Genomic DNA, 15777 nt, shown 5'->3' with positions numbered 1-15777 from the left:
CCATTTCCATAAAGCATATCAACCAGGCTATGAGGAAACTGAGCTTTTTTTTTTTTTTTTTTAACAGAGTCTTGCTCTTTCACCCAGGCTAGAGTGAAGTGGCATGATCTTGGCTCACTGCAACCTCTGCCCCCCGGGCTTCAAGAGATTCTCCTGCCTCAGCCACCCAGGTAGCTGGGATTACAGGCATCATATGCGCCACCACGCCAGGCTAATTTTTGTATTTTTAGTAGAGACGGGGTTTCACCACGTTGGCCAGGCTGGTCTTGAACTCCTGATCTCAGGTGATCCACCCGCCTCGGCCTCCCAAAGTGCTAGGATTACAGGTATAAGCCACCATGCCTGGCTGGCCCAATCATTTCTTTAAGAACTGTATAACATATATTAAATATATATTATATATAAAATATAACAAATATTAAAAACCACTAAAAGTAGTTGAAATATAATATCACAGCTCAAGTGTGCTTCTGAACTTCCCCAACCAATCGATTCTCAAATTTTCTTTCCTCCCTACTTCTTAATAGTTAACCTCTATCATACCCCTCCCCACCTTGTTTCCTTCCTTATAGAAGCTATCACAATCTACCATGGTCATGCGCAGGTATCTGTTTGCTTGTTTACTGTCTTTGTCCTCCATGGACTGTAAACCCTGTGAGGACAAGGACTTTGAAGATCTTTTTCACCTCCAGACCCTCCAGTACTGCACATAGCATGCTCAACAAATATATGCTAAAGAAATTGATGAATGATGGCAGCCTCTAGCTCTCTAAGTTTCTATCCTTCAGCTTTCTGTATACCTTCTCCTTCCCACCTCCTCCCTTAACAAATAATTAATACAAAATAATTATTGTTAAATTAATATTATTTTTTAAAGTCTCTCTGTCTCTCAAGGCAGGTTTTCTATAATTTATGCTTATTAGTGGCACCCAGTAAAAGGGAAGAAGTAACAACTTACTGGTGGCTCAGTTCTCTTATTTCACATGGCTTGAAGCACCATTCTTTGGCCAGTTTTTCTTGTTGAGATGCTTCTTCTAAAAACACTATCTTTAAAAGAAAGAAAGAAAAGAAAAGAAACACATATTAGTGAGTCATAGTCATTTGTTTTTTATTAAATATGTAAATATTCTTAAAAGAGACTATAGCTGAGTTAAAAGGTATTTGATACCAAATGGAATTGAGTTTAGAGGCAAAAAAAAAAAAAAAAAAAGACAGGTGTTTGCTTTTGGTCATCCAAAGACAAGCTGTGTGTGATTCCTCCTTTTCTGCCATAATATCAATCTGAGACTTCAAAAATTCTCAATTGAAGATACAAGGTATTAAAAATGGCTAATTGGAGAGGTGGAGCAAGATGGCAGAATAGAAGGCTTCACCAATCATCCCCTGCAAGGACACCAATTTGACAACTATATTAAAAAGCACCTTCATAAGAACTACAAATCAGGTGAGCAGTCATGGTACTTGGTTTTAACTTTATCTTGCTGAAAGAGGCACTGAAGAGATACAAAAACCAGTCTTGAATTGCATATGCTACCCCTTCCCTACCCCCCGGGGCTTGGTGGTGTGGTGTGGAGAGCATTTCTGGGCACTGGTGGAAGGAGAGCATAGCAATTATGAGCCACCGAACTCAGTGTTGTTCTGTTATAGCAGAAAAGAAAACTGGACCAAACTTAGCTGATGTCTGCCCACAGAGGGAGCATTCAAACCAGCCCTGGCCAGAGGGGAATTGCTGATCCCAGCAGTTGGGACTTGAGTTTCCACAAGCCTAGCCACAGACTACAGTGGGCTAAAGTGCCCAGGGGCCCTAATAAACTTAAAAGACAGTCTAGGCCCCAAGGACTACAACTTTTATGTGAGTCCTAGTGCTGAACTGGGCCCAGAGACAATAGACTGGGCCGGCGGGGTGGGGGAACACAACCTCCTGAGACACAAATTGGGGTGGCTGCAGGAGTGCTGGCATCACCCCTCCCGTAACTCCAGGCCACACAGCTCATGGCTCCAAAAGAGACTCCTTCCTTCTACTCGAGGAGAGGAGAGGGAAGGGTGGGGAGGACTTTTTCTTGCATCTTGGATATCGGGTCAACCACAGCAGGATAGGGCACCTGTCAGGGGTGTGAGACTGTCTTTCCAGGCCCTAGCTCCTTGACAGCATTTCTAGACATACTTTGGGCCAAAAGGGAACCTGATGCCTTGAAGGAAAAGACTCAGTCCTGGTAGGATTCGCCACCTGCTAACTGAAGAGCCCTTGGGCCCTGAATAACCAGCAGCAATACCAGGTACTATGTTGAGGGCCTTGGGTGAAACTCAGCACATTCACCCAAGCTGTGGTGGCTATGGAGCAAGACTCCCTCTGCTTGAGGAAAGCAGAGGGTAAACGGTACTTTGTCTTGCACTTTAGGTACCAGTTCGGCCACAGAAGAATAAAATATCAAGCAGGCTCCTGGAGTCCCCAGTTCCAGAACTTGGCTCTTAAACAGCATTTATGGATCTGCCCTGGGCCAAAGGGAAGCCCACTGCTCTGAAGAGTTAATCCCAGGCCAGGCAGAATTCACAAGTTGACTAAGAATCCTTGGGCTTTAAGGGAACATAGGCAGTAGTCTGGCAGGACTTCCAGGGGATCTGTGGTGGCAGTGGACACAAGGTAAGGCTCCTCCACCTTCAAAAAGGGGAAGGAAGAGTGGGAAGGACTGTGTCTTGTGGTTTGAGTTCAGCCCAGCCACAGTACAATAGAACACCAGGTGGCTTTCTAAGTCTTTTGACTCTAATCGCTAGCTCCCTGACGGCACCTCTAGAACTGCCGGGGAACTGGTGTGACTTACTATCCTGAAGGGAAGGTTACAAGCCTGGCTGGCTTCACCACCTGCTGATTGTAGAGCCCCAGGGCCTTGAGTGAACATAGACAGTAGCCAGGGAGTGATTACAGCAAGCTGTGGACAACACCCAGTGCTGTGCTGGCTTCAAGTCTGACCCAGCACAGTCATAGTGATTGTGGCCACAAGGGTGATTGTGTCACTCTACCCCGAGCTTCAGGTGGTTAAGAACAGAGAGAGAGACTATTTGGGAGATAGTAAGGGAAGAGAACAAGAGTCTCTGCCTGGTAAACCAGAGAATTCTTCCAGATCTTGTCCAGGACCATCAAGGCACTACCTTTACGAGTCTGCAAGAACCACACTGTTACTGGGCTTGGGGTGCCCCCTAAAGCAGATATAGCTTAGATCACAACACCAAAGTCCTTTCAAATACCTGGAAAGCCTTCCCAAGAAAGACAGGTACAAACAAGCCCAGATAGTGACAAGTACAATAAATACCTAACTCTTCAATGCCCAGGCACAAACAAACATCTACAAGTATCAAGACATTCCAGGAAAAAAAAAAAATGACCTTACCAAATGAACTAAATAAAGTACCAGGGATTAATCCAGGAGAGAGAAAGATATGTAATCTTTCAGAAAGAGACTTTAAAATACTTGTTTTGAGGAAACTCAAAGAAATTCAAGATAACACAGAGAAATAATTCAGAATTCTAACAGATAAATTTAACAAAGAGATTGAAATAATTAAAAAGAATCAAGGAAAAATCCTGAAGCTGAAAAATACAATTGGCATAATGAAGAATGCATCAGAGTGTTGTTGTTCGTTGTTGTTGTTGTTGTTGTTGTTGTTGTTGTTGTTGTTTTGAGAAGGAGTCTCGCTCTGTCACCAGGCTAGAGTGCAGTGGTACCATCTCGGCTCACTACAACCTCCACCTCGTGGGTTCAAGTGATTCCTGTGCCTCAGCCTCCTGAGTAGCTGAGATAACAAGCCTGCACCACCACACCCAGCTAATTTTTGTATTTTTAGTAGAGATGGGGTTTCACAATGTTGGCCAGGATGGTCTCGATCTCCTGACCTAGTGATCTGCCTGCCTTGGCTTCCCAAAGTGCTGGGATTACAGGTGTGAGGCGCCGTGCCCAGCCCAGAGTGTTTTAATAGTAGAATTGATCAAGCAGAAGAAAAAATTTGTGAGCTTGAAAATAGGCTATTTGAGGCCAGGCACAGTGGCTCATGCCTGTAATCCCAGCACTTTGGGAGGCCGAGGCACGTGAATCACGAGGTCAGGAGTTCAAGACCAGCCTGGCCAACTTGGTGAAAACCCGTCTCTACTAAAACTACAAAAATTAGCTGGGCGTGGTGGTGGGCGCCTGTAATCCCAGCTACTCAGGAGGCTGAGCAGAGAGTTGTTTGAACCCGGGAGGCAGAGGTTGCAGTGAGCCGAGATCGCACCACTGCACTCCAGCCTGGGCAACAGAGTGAGACTCGTTCTCAAAAAAAAAAAAAAAAGCTATTTGAAAATACACAGTCAGAGGAGACAAAAATAAAAAGAATAAAAAACAATGAAGCAAGCCTATAGGATCTAAAAACCCACAAATTCAAAAACTCATAGATTTGCCTCTAAAGAGGAGGTAGGAAAAGAGATAGGGATGGAAAGTTTATTCAAAGGGATAATAAAGAACGTTCCAAACCTAGAGAAAGATACCAATATCCAAGTACAAGAAGGTAACAGAATACCAAGCACACTTAATCGAAAGAAGAGTACCTCAAGGCATTTAGTAATCAAACTCTCAAAGATCAAGGATAAAGAAAGAATCCTAAAAGCAGCAAGAGAAAAGAAACATGGCTAGGCATGGTGGCTCATGCCTGTAATCCCAGCACTTTGGGAGGCCGAGGTGGGTGGATCACCTGAGGTTGGGAGTTCAAGGCCAGCCTGGTCAACATGGTGAAACCCCATCTCTACTAAAAAAATACAAAAAATCAGCCAGGTGTGGTGGTGGACACCTGTAATCCCAGCTATTTGGGAGGCTGAGGCAAAAGAATCACTTGAACCCAGGAGGTGGAGGTTGCAGTGAGCCGAGATCGTGCCATCACACTCCAGCCTGGGCAACAAGAGAGAAAAGAATGAAGCTACTCCGGAGGCTGAGGCAGGAGAATGGCTTGAACCCGGGAGGCGGAGCTTGCAGTGAGCCAAGATAGCACCACTGCAGTCTGGCCTGGGCAAAAGAGCAAGACTCCGTCTCAGAAAAAAAAAGAGCCTTCCCTTTACTCTCTCCCTGTACTTTTGCCCAGTCCACCAGCCATCTTCTTCCTCCATTTTCCTTGTCGAGGTTAGATTCCACCATCTATTATTTCATATTTCCATTGTCTTTTACTTAACATACACATGGTAAAAATAACTGAATCCCACTTTCCCTTTTTCTGGGCTGCACCTGAGTAGCCACGCAGTACTGGAACAAGGCACGCAGCACAGTAGATGGAATAGCCATAGTCACCAAGCTCAAATGTGCCCCTACCAAGGCTTCTGCCTGGTACCCTACGATATTTCTCTAGCATTGTGGTCTTTAACTGTCAATAAAATGATAGAAGTCCTCATTGCTTATCAATTGACAGATCATTAAAGATATTTTTGATAGATTAATATGTAAATTTATCACATAACAAGTTCAAAGAATTGAATGATATTGCTACAATGAAACTTTTTCCATTCGCATATACTCGACTTATGTTAAAATTATTCCTAAAACTCACATCTATAAAAATGGAAAATAAGAAAAAATTGATGCTGCCCCTTATTTTATTCTACCAACAAGTAACAATCATTCATAGATATATTATCAAACCAGATGAAAAAAACTCTTTACACTTAACAAATTACTTTCAAAACGTGTAATACAATCTTTTTTAGTTTTCTTATATTCCCAGGCCACTGTAAATGCTTAAATCTATGTACAGATATTTTACTACAATGGTTGATCAATAGAAGGCTTTCAAGTATAAAAATATATTGCATTAGTAAAAAGTCTGTGAGGGAAGTAGAATAGAATTAGTAATTCAAGAAGAAAAGGGGATTACAGTTGCCCCTTGAATAATGCAGGGGTTAGGAGCACCGTAGTCTAAAATGAGCGATAACTTTTGACTTCCCAGAAGCTTAACTACTAATAGCCTACTGTTGGCCAAAGACTTACCAATAACATAATCGACATAATCAACATAAAGTTAACTAACACATATTTTCTATATTATATGTATTATATACTGTATTCTTCACTAAAGTAAGCTAGAGAAAAGAAAACATGGGGGGGTGAAGTGGCTCATGCCTGTAATCCCAGCACTTTGGAAGGCCAAGGCGAGCAGATTGCTTGAGGTCAGGAATTCGAGACCAGCCTAGCCAACATGGTGAAACCCTGTCTCTACTAAAAATACAAAAATTAGCCAGGCGTGGTGGCAGGTGCCTGTAGTCCCAGCTACTTGGGAGGCTGAGGCAGGAGAATTGCTTGACCTGGGAGGCGGAGGTTGCAGTGAGCCAAGATCATGCCACTGCACTCCAGCCTGCACAACACAGCAGAGACTTTGTCTCAAACAAAACAAAAACAAACAAACAAAAAAACAAGAAAAAGAAAGAAAACATTAACAACTTATTCTCACAATAACTAACCCACTCCCTTCATAATGGCATTAATCCATTCATTAGAGCTTCATCCCTATGACCCAGTCACTTTTTAAAGGCCCTACCTCTTAATACTGTTACAATGGCAATTAAATATTAACACGAGTTTCAGAGAAAACAAACATTCAAACCATAGCATTCTGCCCTGGTCCTACAAAACTCATGTCCTTTTCAAGTACAAAACATATTCATTTCTTTTTTTTGTTCTGTTTTGAGATGGGGTCTCACTCTGTCACCCAGGCCGGAGTGCAGTGGCATGATTTCGGCTCAGTGCAACTTCCACCTCCCAGGCTCAAATGATCCTCCCACCTAAGTCTCCAGAGTAGCTGGGACCACAGGTATGTGCCACCACGCCTGGCTAATTTTTGTATTTTTGGTAGAGAAGGGGTTTCACCACGTTGCCCAGGCTGGTATCGAACTCCTGAGCTCAACTGATCTTCCTGCCTTGGCTTCCCAAAGTGCTAGAATTACAGGCATGAGCCACTGTATTTGGCCTAAAATAGATTCATCTCATTCCAGTAGTCCCAAAAGTCTTAAGTAGTTGTTCCAGCATCAATTCAAAAGTCCAGAGTCTCAGGTCAGGCGTGGTGGCTTACGCCTGTAATCCCAGCACTTTGGGAGGCTGAGGTGGGAGGATCAATTGCGCCCAGGAGTTTGAGACCAGCAGCATAGCAAGACCCCATCTCTACTAAAAAAATCAAAAAAATTAGCCAGGTATGGTGATGCATGCCTGTAACCCCAGCTATTCAGGAGGCTAAGGTGGGAGGATCACTTAAGCCTGGAAGGTCAAGGCTGCAGTAAGCTGTCATCACACCACTGTAGTTCCAGCCTGTGTGACAAAGTGAAACCCTGTCTCCAAAAAAAAAATTAAAAAAAAAAAAAGTCTGGAGTCTCCTCTGTATCAGATGTGGGTGAGACACCAGACAGGATTCATCCATAGGCATATTCCTACAGCTGTGAGCCTGTGAAATCAAATAAGTTATCTACTTCCAGAATACAATGGTGGGGCAAGCATAGGATTGACAGTCCTGTTCCAAAAGGGAGAAATAGGCAAAAAGAGAAGAGTAACAGACTCCGATTAAGTCCAAAACCCAATGGGAAAAAACACTTTAAGCCCTCAATTTAGAGAATAATCTTTGACTCCATTTTCTGCATCCTGGGCACACAGGTCTTGGGCAGCCCCACTCCTATGGCTTTCCTAGACCCAGCCCATGCTTCATAGGTTGGAGTCTCCTGCCTGCTGCTCTCCCAGGCTGAGGTTGCATGCTAGTAGCTCCACGATCCTGGAGTCTCAGTGCCAGTCCTGCTCCCAGGGCTCCACTAGGCATTACCCCAGTGAGGACTCTCTGTGGCAGCTCTGGCACTAACCCCAACCCCACATTTTTGTGCAGTATTGCCATAGTTGGGGCTCTCTGCAGTGGCTCTGCTTCTGTGACAAGTCTCTGCCTGGGGCTCCAGGCTATTTGCAACATACTTTGAAATCCAGGTGGATGAAGCCATGCCCCCATAGATCTTGCATTCTGCATGCCTGCAAACTTAACACCACATGGATGCAACCAAGATTTGCCACTTGCATCTTCTGAAGTTGTGGCCTGAGCCACACATGGACCTGCTTGAGCCATGGTGGGAGCAGTGAAAGAGCTCTGTGCTGGAATGCAGGAAGCAGAGATGTGAGGTGGGTCTGGGCAGTGAGCCTGTGTAGGTTGCTCCTAGCCCAACCCCTCAAACTATTCTGCCCTGTTAGAACTCTGGGCCTGTGATGAACAGGGCAGCCTCAAAGATCTCTGAAATGCCTTCAGGGTCTATCTCCCATTGTATTGATGGTGGCTCTCTTCTGTCTGTGTTAATCTCCTCAGTAAATGGTCTCTTGGTTCCACACTAGAATGCTTTTTTGTTGTTTACATGGCCAGGCTGCAAATTTTCCAAATCTTTTCACATAGCTTCCTTTTTCATTATAAATTCCATCTTTAAATCATTCCTTTCCTCTAGCATCTTACTATAAGCGGTTAAAAGTAACCGTGCATCAGCCTGAATGCCTTGCTGCTTAAATATGTCTTCAGCTAGATATCCTATTTCATCACTTTTAAATTCCACCTTTCACAAAGCCCTCAGTTATAGACACATTTCAGCCAAGTTCTTTGCTACTTTATAACAAGGATGGCCTTTGCCCCAGTTTCCAATACCTTGTTTCTCAGTTCCATCTGAGATCTCATCAGAACAGCCTTTACTGTCCATATTTCTATCAACATTCTGGTCATGACCACTTAGGTAATCTTTAAGAAGTTCAAAACTTTCCCCAGTCTTTTCTTCTGAGCCTTCCCCAGAATCACTTTCAATGCTCCATTTACAGCAATCTAGGCTTTTTCTAGCCTGCTTCTCCAAATTCTTCCAGCCTTTACTCATTGCCCAGTTCCAAAGCCACTTGCATATTTTCAGGTATCTATTATTCCAACAACCCTGGTCTTGGTGCCAATTTTCTGTCTTAGTACATTTTCTCCTGCTACAACAGAATACCACAGATTGGTAATGTATAAAGAGCAAAATGGGTTTGGCTCACCGTTTTGGAGGCTAGGAATTCCAAGAGCATGGCACCAGCATCTAGCCAGAGTCATCATACAGCAGAAAGGTGGAAGGGCAGGCAAGAGCATGTGAAAGAGGGAAGCACTCGAGGCCAGACTCATTTTATAACAACTCACTGTCAAGATAACCACTGCTATGGTAACAAGATTAATCCATTTATGAGAGCTCCGTCCTCACGGCCTAATCACTTCTGAAAGGTCCCACCTCTTAATACTATTACAATGGCAATTGAGTTTCAACATGAGTTTCTGAGAGGACAAACATTCAAACCATAGCAGGTGTCTAAATAATGACAGTGCTTATCTCTTTAGGAAAGAAGTTGAGAGTGACTCCACTTTCATCTTTACTCCTTTTTAGATACCAAGTTGTTAATAATAAATGTCTTATTCTAGCCAATCTACTAAATATATGCATTAAGTGTATATGAAAATGCAAAGTATGAAAAATAGGAATATATATGCATAGTCTCTACTCATAGAGCTTAAGGTTTAGGAGTTAAGACAGGCAGAGGTAGAAAATGAATTAGACATGAGAAGGGAGGATGAGGAAGTGCAATGGCCCTATGGGTTCCAATGGAGAGATAATAAGTGTGATCAGGGAAGATTTCAAAGAAAAGGCAGAACTCGGACAGTGATTGGTAGGACTTGGTACTCGGTAAGTATCCAGGGTTGTGGGAAAAGGGATGGAAGGGGTAACAACAGGAGCAGCAGCAAAGAGGCAAAAAGCTACAAGATGTGAAATAGACAGGAGTATTCTATAAACAACATGGAAGCGTTGGGTTGGGGAAAACCTTAATTCACAAATCAAGTACTTAATAGGTTTTTGTCTTGCTTTCGTTCATGTTTTCACTCAGAAAGTACTTCCTGAGTGCTTCCTGTATGCTCAGGATTATTCCAGAGACTGGGAACAATAAATTGATAAAGATATACTTCATAGTGAGGGTTATGGTGAAAATAAAGGGAGTTAAATAGACTAAAATGTGGAGTGTGATGGTTTCTCTGAAGAATGAGGTTTAAGCAGAGACTTGCATAAAAGGAGAGAGTGAACCACTTAGACATTTGGGGAAGAGCATTCCAGGCAGAGGGAATATCTAGCAAGGACCCCAAAATGGGAGTGTGCTTGGCAGGTTCTGAAACACCAGAGAGGCTAGTGGGGATACAGTACAAGGACTACAAGAAAGACTGACAGAAGATCAGATCAGAGGTAGCCAGGGATCAGCCCTGAGATTTATTTTCAGGAAATCTCTAAAAAAAATTTGGAAAGCAAATGTGGCAAAATTACAAAGTATGATTGATGCTTTCTTCATGGGGCTACTGCTTTTTCATCCCAAGGTTTCCTGGATTTATGCAGGAAACCCGTTCACTCATTCACCATCTAGTGGGTACCCACCATGGCCAATTGGCCTTCCTCTTCACAGGCCACACTCTAGGTGGGCTGTTAAGCATATACACAAGTCATTAAAAACCAAGTTTCACAAATAACAAAGTCATGGTCCCAGCTGGCAGGTATCTTCTCAACTGACCCCTTGTTTTCCAGATGAAATTGATTCCCTTCTGCTAAGCAAACAACTCCAAGTGCTTTCTTACTTGAAACTGGGACTATTTAGGATGAGCAATAATGAGAATGTCGGGAATACTAAAGCCAAAAGCAGATGAGTAATGGCTGTCAGCTAATGAAAAAAACTGCTGCAAGATACAGGCTTCAAACACCAGATGGCAAATTTGGGCAAGAGGCTTGTTGCTATGGAACAAAGTAAACTGCTCTTTGAGCCACTGTGAAATAGCTCAGCCATCCAACAAAATAAAAGAACATATTTCAATCCATTATACAAAATCCACTCTTACGTCACTGTGAGGGGAGATAAAACCAGATAAAAATATGAGGTCTCAAAACTTCTTGAAGTTTTTGAACAGAGACAAAAATTGCCATATTAGCTCAGTTCATGTCAAACAGATTAATGGAAAAGAGAGATTTAGTGAGATTGCCTTAAAATAAAAACCAAAGTGGGGGAAAAAAATCCCGTCGGACTAGTACAATGGGGCGAATAATGTTATAAAGGCATCAAAGAATAGCATGAGGCATGAGGGACTTAGATCTTCAGATCCAATATTCTCATTTCATAAAGAAACAGGCCAGGTTATTTTAAATGCCTAAGGTGCAGGGGAAGCCATATCTCCTAAACTAGACATGTCTTCCGAGATTCTTCCGAAACTTTATGATTGCTTCTGTAATAGTATAAACCAAGGATCAGCACAGTTTCCCTAAAGGGTGAGACAGTAAATATTTTAGGCTTTGCGGGCCATATTGTGTCTATTGAACTACTTAAATCTGTCGCTGAATTGCAAAATCAACCATAGACAATATGGTAGCAAATGGCTATGGCTATATTCCAATATAACTTTATTTACAGGAACTGAAATTTGCATTTTATATAATTTTCATTTGTTATAAAATCTTCTTCTTCTTCCTCTTCTTCTTCACTTTTTTTCAATCACTTTAAAACCATACTTAGCTCACAGGCCATATAACTCAGTCAGGGAGCTGGATTTGGCCTGTGGCCTACAGTTGCCAAGCTCTGATATGAACTCCTAAAAAGATGCATGTAAATTAAAATTATATAACTTGAAAACCATCCCAGTGTCTTTCACTAGCATTTCTCTGAAACTTTATATTTATTTATGATTAGCTTTCAAATGGAAATAACATTTAACATTTTTCTTTAACGCCAGGGACTGATCAAATGCCCTTGGTATTTGATCAGAGTACAGACTCTGGTGGCTTACAAGTATCATTTTGTAGTAGAAAACAAACACTCCTTGATAGATGAAGGATGTACCTTTAGGAAGCAACCAAGATGTCCTTCAGTAGAAGAATGGATAAATAAACTGTGGTACATCCAGAAAACAGAATATTATTCAGTAATAAAAATAAATGAGCTATTAAGCCACGAAAATACATAGAGAATCTTACATGCATATTACTAAGTGAAAGACACAAATCTGAAAGAGCTTCATATTGTATGATCCCAACTATATGACATTCTGGAAAAGGCAAACTATGGAGACAATAAAAAATCAGTAGTTGTCAAGGGTTGGAGAGGGAAGGATGAACAGGCAGAGCAGAAGAATTTTAGGACAGTGAAAACACTCTCTATGATACTATCATAGTCAATACATCATTATACAAGTGTCCAAAACCACATAATGTACAAATCCAAGAGTGAGCCCTAGTGTAAACTGTGGACTTTGGTTGATAATGATGTGTCAATGTAGGTTTATCAGTTGTAGCAAATGTAGCACTCTGGTGGGGGATATTGATAATGAGGGGGCTGTGCATGTGTCCCGGCAGGGGATACATGGGAAAGCTCTGAACCTTTCTCTCAACTTTGCTGTGAACCTAAAACTTCTCTAAAAATTAAATTTTTAAAAGATAAGTGCAAAGATTCAAGATTTGTAATAGTAATTTAATGTAATGTTTATGTTGCAAAGTGGTATAAGGTATAGACAGTCAAATCTGAATAAAGAAAATAATACTCATGGCAGGAAAAAAAGTAACTTTAATAACTCTTCTGATCTCTGCAGAAGACACCACTAATAAATCATTGGTATTTAACACATTTTTATTAGAAATATAAAGCAACATATTCTAAAATGATGGGATGTCTGATAATAATAAAGAGATTAAAATATATTTCCTATGTGCCAAACCCCATCCTACATACTTTACATGCATTAACTTGTTTAAACCTCACAAGAACCCTATGAGGCACTATTACTAGCCCCATTTTGCAGAGGATAAAATTGAGGCACAGAGATGTTAAGTACCTTGCCCAAAATTACGCATCTGGCAGGTAATAAATCCTGAATTTGAACTCCAGTTGCCTACAGGCTAAGGGCCATTAGACACTATGTTATGTATTTTTTCATGTAATATTTTAAAAAACAAACAGCCTTTTCCTTTTCTGTTTTTCTTTATAAACTATTTCCTTGTGCCTTTCCTTTCCTTTTCCTTCCATTCATATAGCCCCAGCAGGTGGGCCTGGTGGATCCAGGAATGCAGAGGTAGTTGGGGCTAAGGGAGCAGTCAAGGCTGAGAATGCTAATAGGGTCAGGGGAACTGGGGTTGGAGAAGTGCAGTGTCAAGGAGGCAGGTGGAACGGGCAAGGCTGTAGCCGAGGAGACAGTCCCCAGGGTCAGGAGGTTGATTACATATAGGAGTAATATATATTTACATATACTTACATACATATATATACATTACATGCACACACATACTAGCTTTATCTGCTGAGAGGCCTAGAGACAATGAAACCCAGATGCAATCAGCACCCCTAGTTCTCAGATCTTGGTTTCTAAATACCATTCTCCACAAAACAGAACCAAGTGACTCCAGGGCTCATTCTAGGGCTCTGGTAAAGAAAATACAAGATGAATCTAGAACATAATTTTGTGCCAAAAGTAAGGAAGTGCTAGAATATAGTCAGAAAGTAGTCAAAAGGACAAAGAAGCCACTCTAAACAAACTCCCACTAGGTAAATCTGGGCCAATTTGAGCATCAAAATAAATAAAAATACTAACAGATTAAAATCCAAAGAATAATATGGGAATCCATGAGTCCACAATGATAAGTAAATGAATGAGTACATGAGTGAGAACGCAGAGTTCTTTCTTCCAGTGGAATACCAACTAATATATGTGGAAGAAATGACACAATTAGAAAATGAGCATTTGGCATCCATCATCATAAAAAAATGATTCATGCAAAAATCATCAATGAACACTAAAACTAGTGGGTGAAAATTTGTTGAGAAACAGGATATTTATATAATTATCAAAGTATCTCCCCACAAAGTTTATTTTACAAAGAGAAGTGCAGAAAGCTGGCCCACACCACCTCAGCCAAGTGACCAAAGTTAACATCACCAATAATGGGACAATTCCACAACCTGTGCCTCCTGATATGATGCACTGAGAGCACAGCATCATTTCTCCGATGTCCCTGCCAAAAATGCATGACCTGAATCTAATCATGAGGAAACATCAGACAAACCCAAATTAAGGGACAGTTTGAAAAAAGAAGAAACTCTTCTATATTCTTGAAAATTATCCAGAGCATGAAAGACAAAGAAACACTAAAGACCCATTACAGATGAAAGGCAACTAAAGGAATATGATACATAAATGGAGCTTGTGGTTCTGGAGTGGATTCTGAATAAGAGGAGGGGAAATAGCCACCAAGGGCATTATTGGGCCAGTGGGCAAAGTTTGAATGGGTCTACAGATCATGTGGTAGAATTATACCTTTGTTAATTTCCTGACCCAGATAATAATTCATGATTATGTAAGGCAGTGTCCTTATTTTTTAGGGAAAAAAATAAGGTATTTAGACTCCAACAGCATGTCTATAACTTACTCTCAGTCCAGAAAAATGTGTGTGTGTGCGTGCATGTGTGTGTCTACCTATATACGTAGAGAGAGTAGAGAATAATGAAGCAAATTTTGTAAAATATTGGCACTGAGAATCTGGGTGAAGTCTATAGCAGCATTATTTTGTATATTCTTGTAACTTTTTGAATCATTTTTTAATGAATTAAAAATAAAAAATTTTAACTGAAAAACTAAACAGTATATTATTTGGAAACGCAAATATAAAAAGTGAAAGTATAGGCTGGGTGCAGTGGTTTACACCTGTAATCCCACACTTTGGGAGGCTGAAATGTGAGGATTGCTTGAGCCCGGGAGTTCAAGGTTGCAGTGAGCTACCATCACGCCACTGTGCTCCATCCCAGGTGACAGAGCAAGACTCTGACTAAAAGAAAAAAAAGAAAGTGAAAAAAGATAGTGAGGCCGGGCGCGGTGGCTCACGCCTGTAATCCCAGCACTTTGGGAGGCCAAGGCGGGTGGATCACCTGAGGTCAGAAGTTCAAGACAAGCCTGGCCAAGATGGTGAAACCCCGTCTCTACTAAAAAATACAAAACTTAGCTGGGCGTGGTGGCGGGCGCTTGTAATCCCAGCTACTCCGGAGGCTGAGGCAGAGAATTGCTTGAACCCAGGAGATGGAGATTCCAGTGAGCCAAGATCGCGCCACTGCACTCCAGCCTAAGCAACAAGAGAGACTCTGTCTCACAAAAAAAAAAAAAAAAAAATTGTGAAAGTATAAGTAAAAGTAAGGACATGATAAGCATAAAATTTAGTATAATAGTGATAAGGGAAGGGAATGGATATTGAGAACACATAGAGCTTCAAAGATAACCACAGTTCGTCACATCCTTATTCATTACACCTTACATAGACATTAGAACTGTATTTTCTTTACCCAATGAGTTAATTAAAAAGAAGAATCACTTCAAAAAAATAAGTAAAATGCACAAAGATCACCAGAAAAATGTATGAGTAAAACCAAATTTTCTACTCACAATAAATGTTATTTTTAAAAAATCAAAATCTATTTCATGTGAAATGCACACATTGGTAATCTGTGGAACACCCAAAGTGACCAAAAGGAAAAAACCACAGAAGAAGCGAAGGCAATGAGGAAACACAATAATACAGATCTCACATTTGTAGCACCTCAACACCAGCAATCTAAAACAAGGTCATAATCAGTCCCGTGTTTTGATAAGTAGTCGGTAATATGCTAAACAACCCTTGAATATACTTGAAAACTTGTGAATCACTTTGGGATGCAAATTGTTACTGCCTAACTTATTTTTTTT

General features: G+C 41.3%; 1 protein-coding gene across 3 annotated transcripts in view; it reads right to left on the bottom strand.

The window, feature by feature from the left end:
- Nucleotides 1-15777, bottom strand: part of GDA (guanine deaminase) — a 102644-nt gene that overhangs the window by 55233 nt on the left and 31634 nt on the right. For 2 of the 3 annotated variants that reach the window (XM_019034176.4, XM_019034177.4), the window contains exon 2: nt 959-1047. In XM_019034176.4, coding sequence (XP_018889721.1) covers nt 959-1047 — 89 coding nt within the window. The remainder of the gene's footprint in view (nt 1-958; nt 1048-15777) is intronic. The other variant, XM_055350790.2, reaches the window with a different exon arrangement.

This window comes from Gorilla gorilla, chromosome 13, assembly GCF_029281585.2.
Source record: "Gorilla gorilla gorilla isolate KB3781 chromosome 13, NHGRI_mGorGor1-v2.1_pri, whole genome shotgun sequence".
Lineage (NCBI taxonomy): Eukaryota > Metazoa > Chordata > Mammalia > Primates > Hominidae > Gorilla > Gorilla gorilla.
The sequence above is the reverse complement of the archived record's forward strand: the minus strand, read 5'-3'. Positions and strand labels throughout refer to the sequence as shown.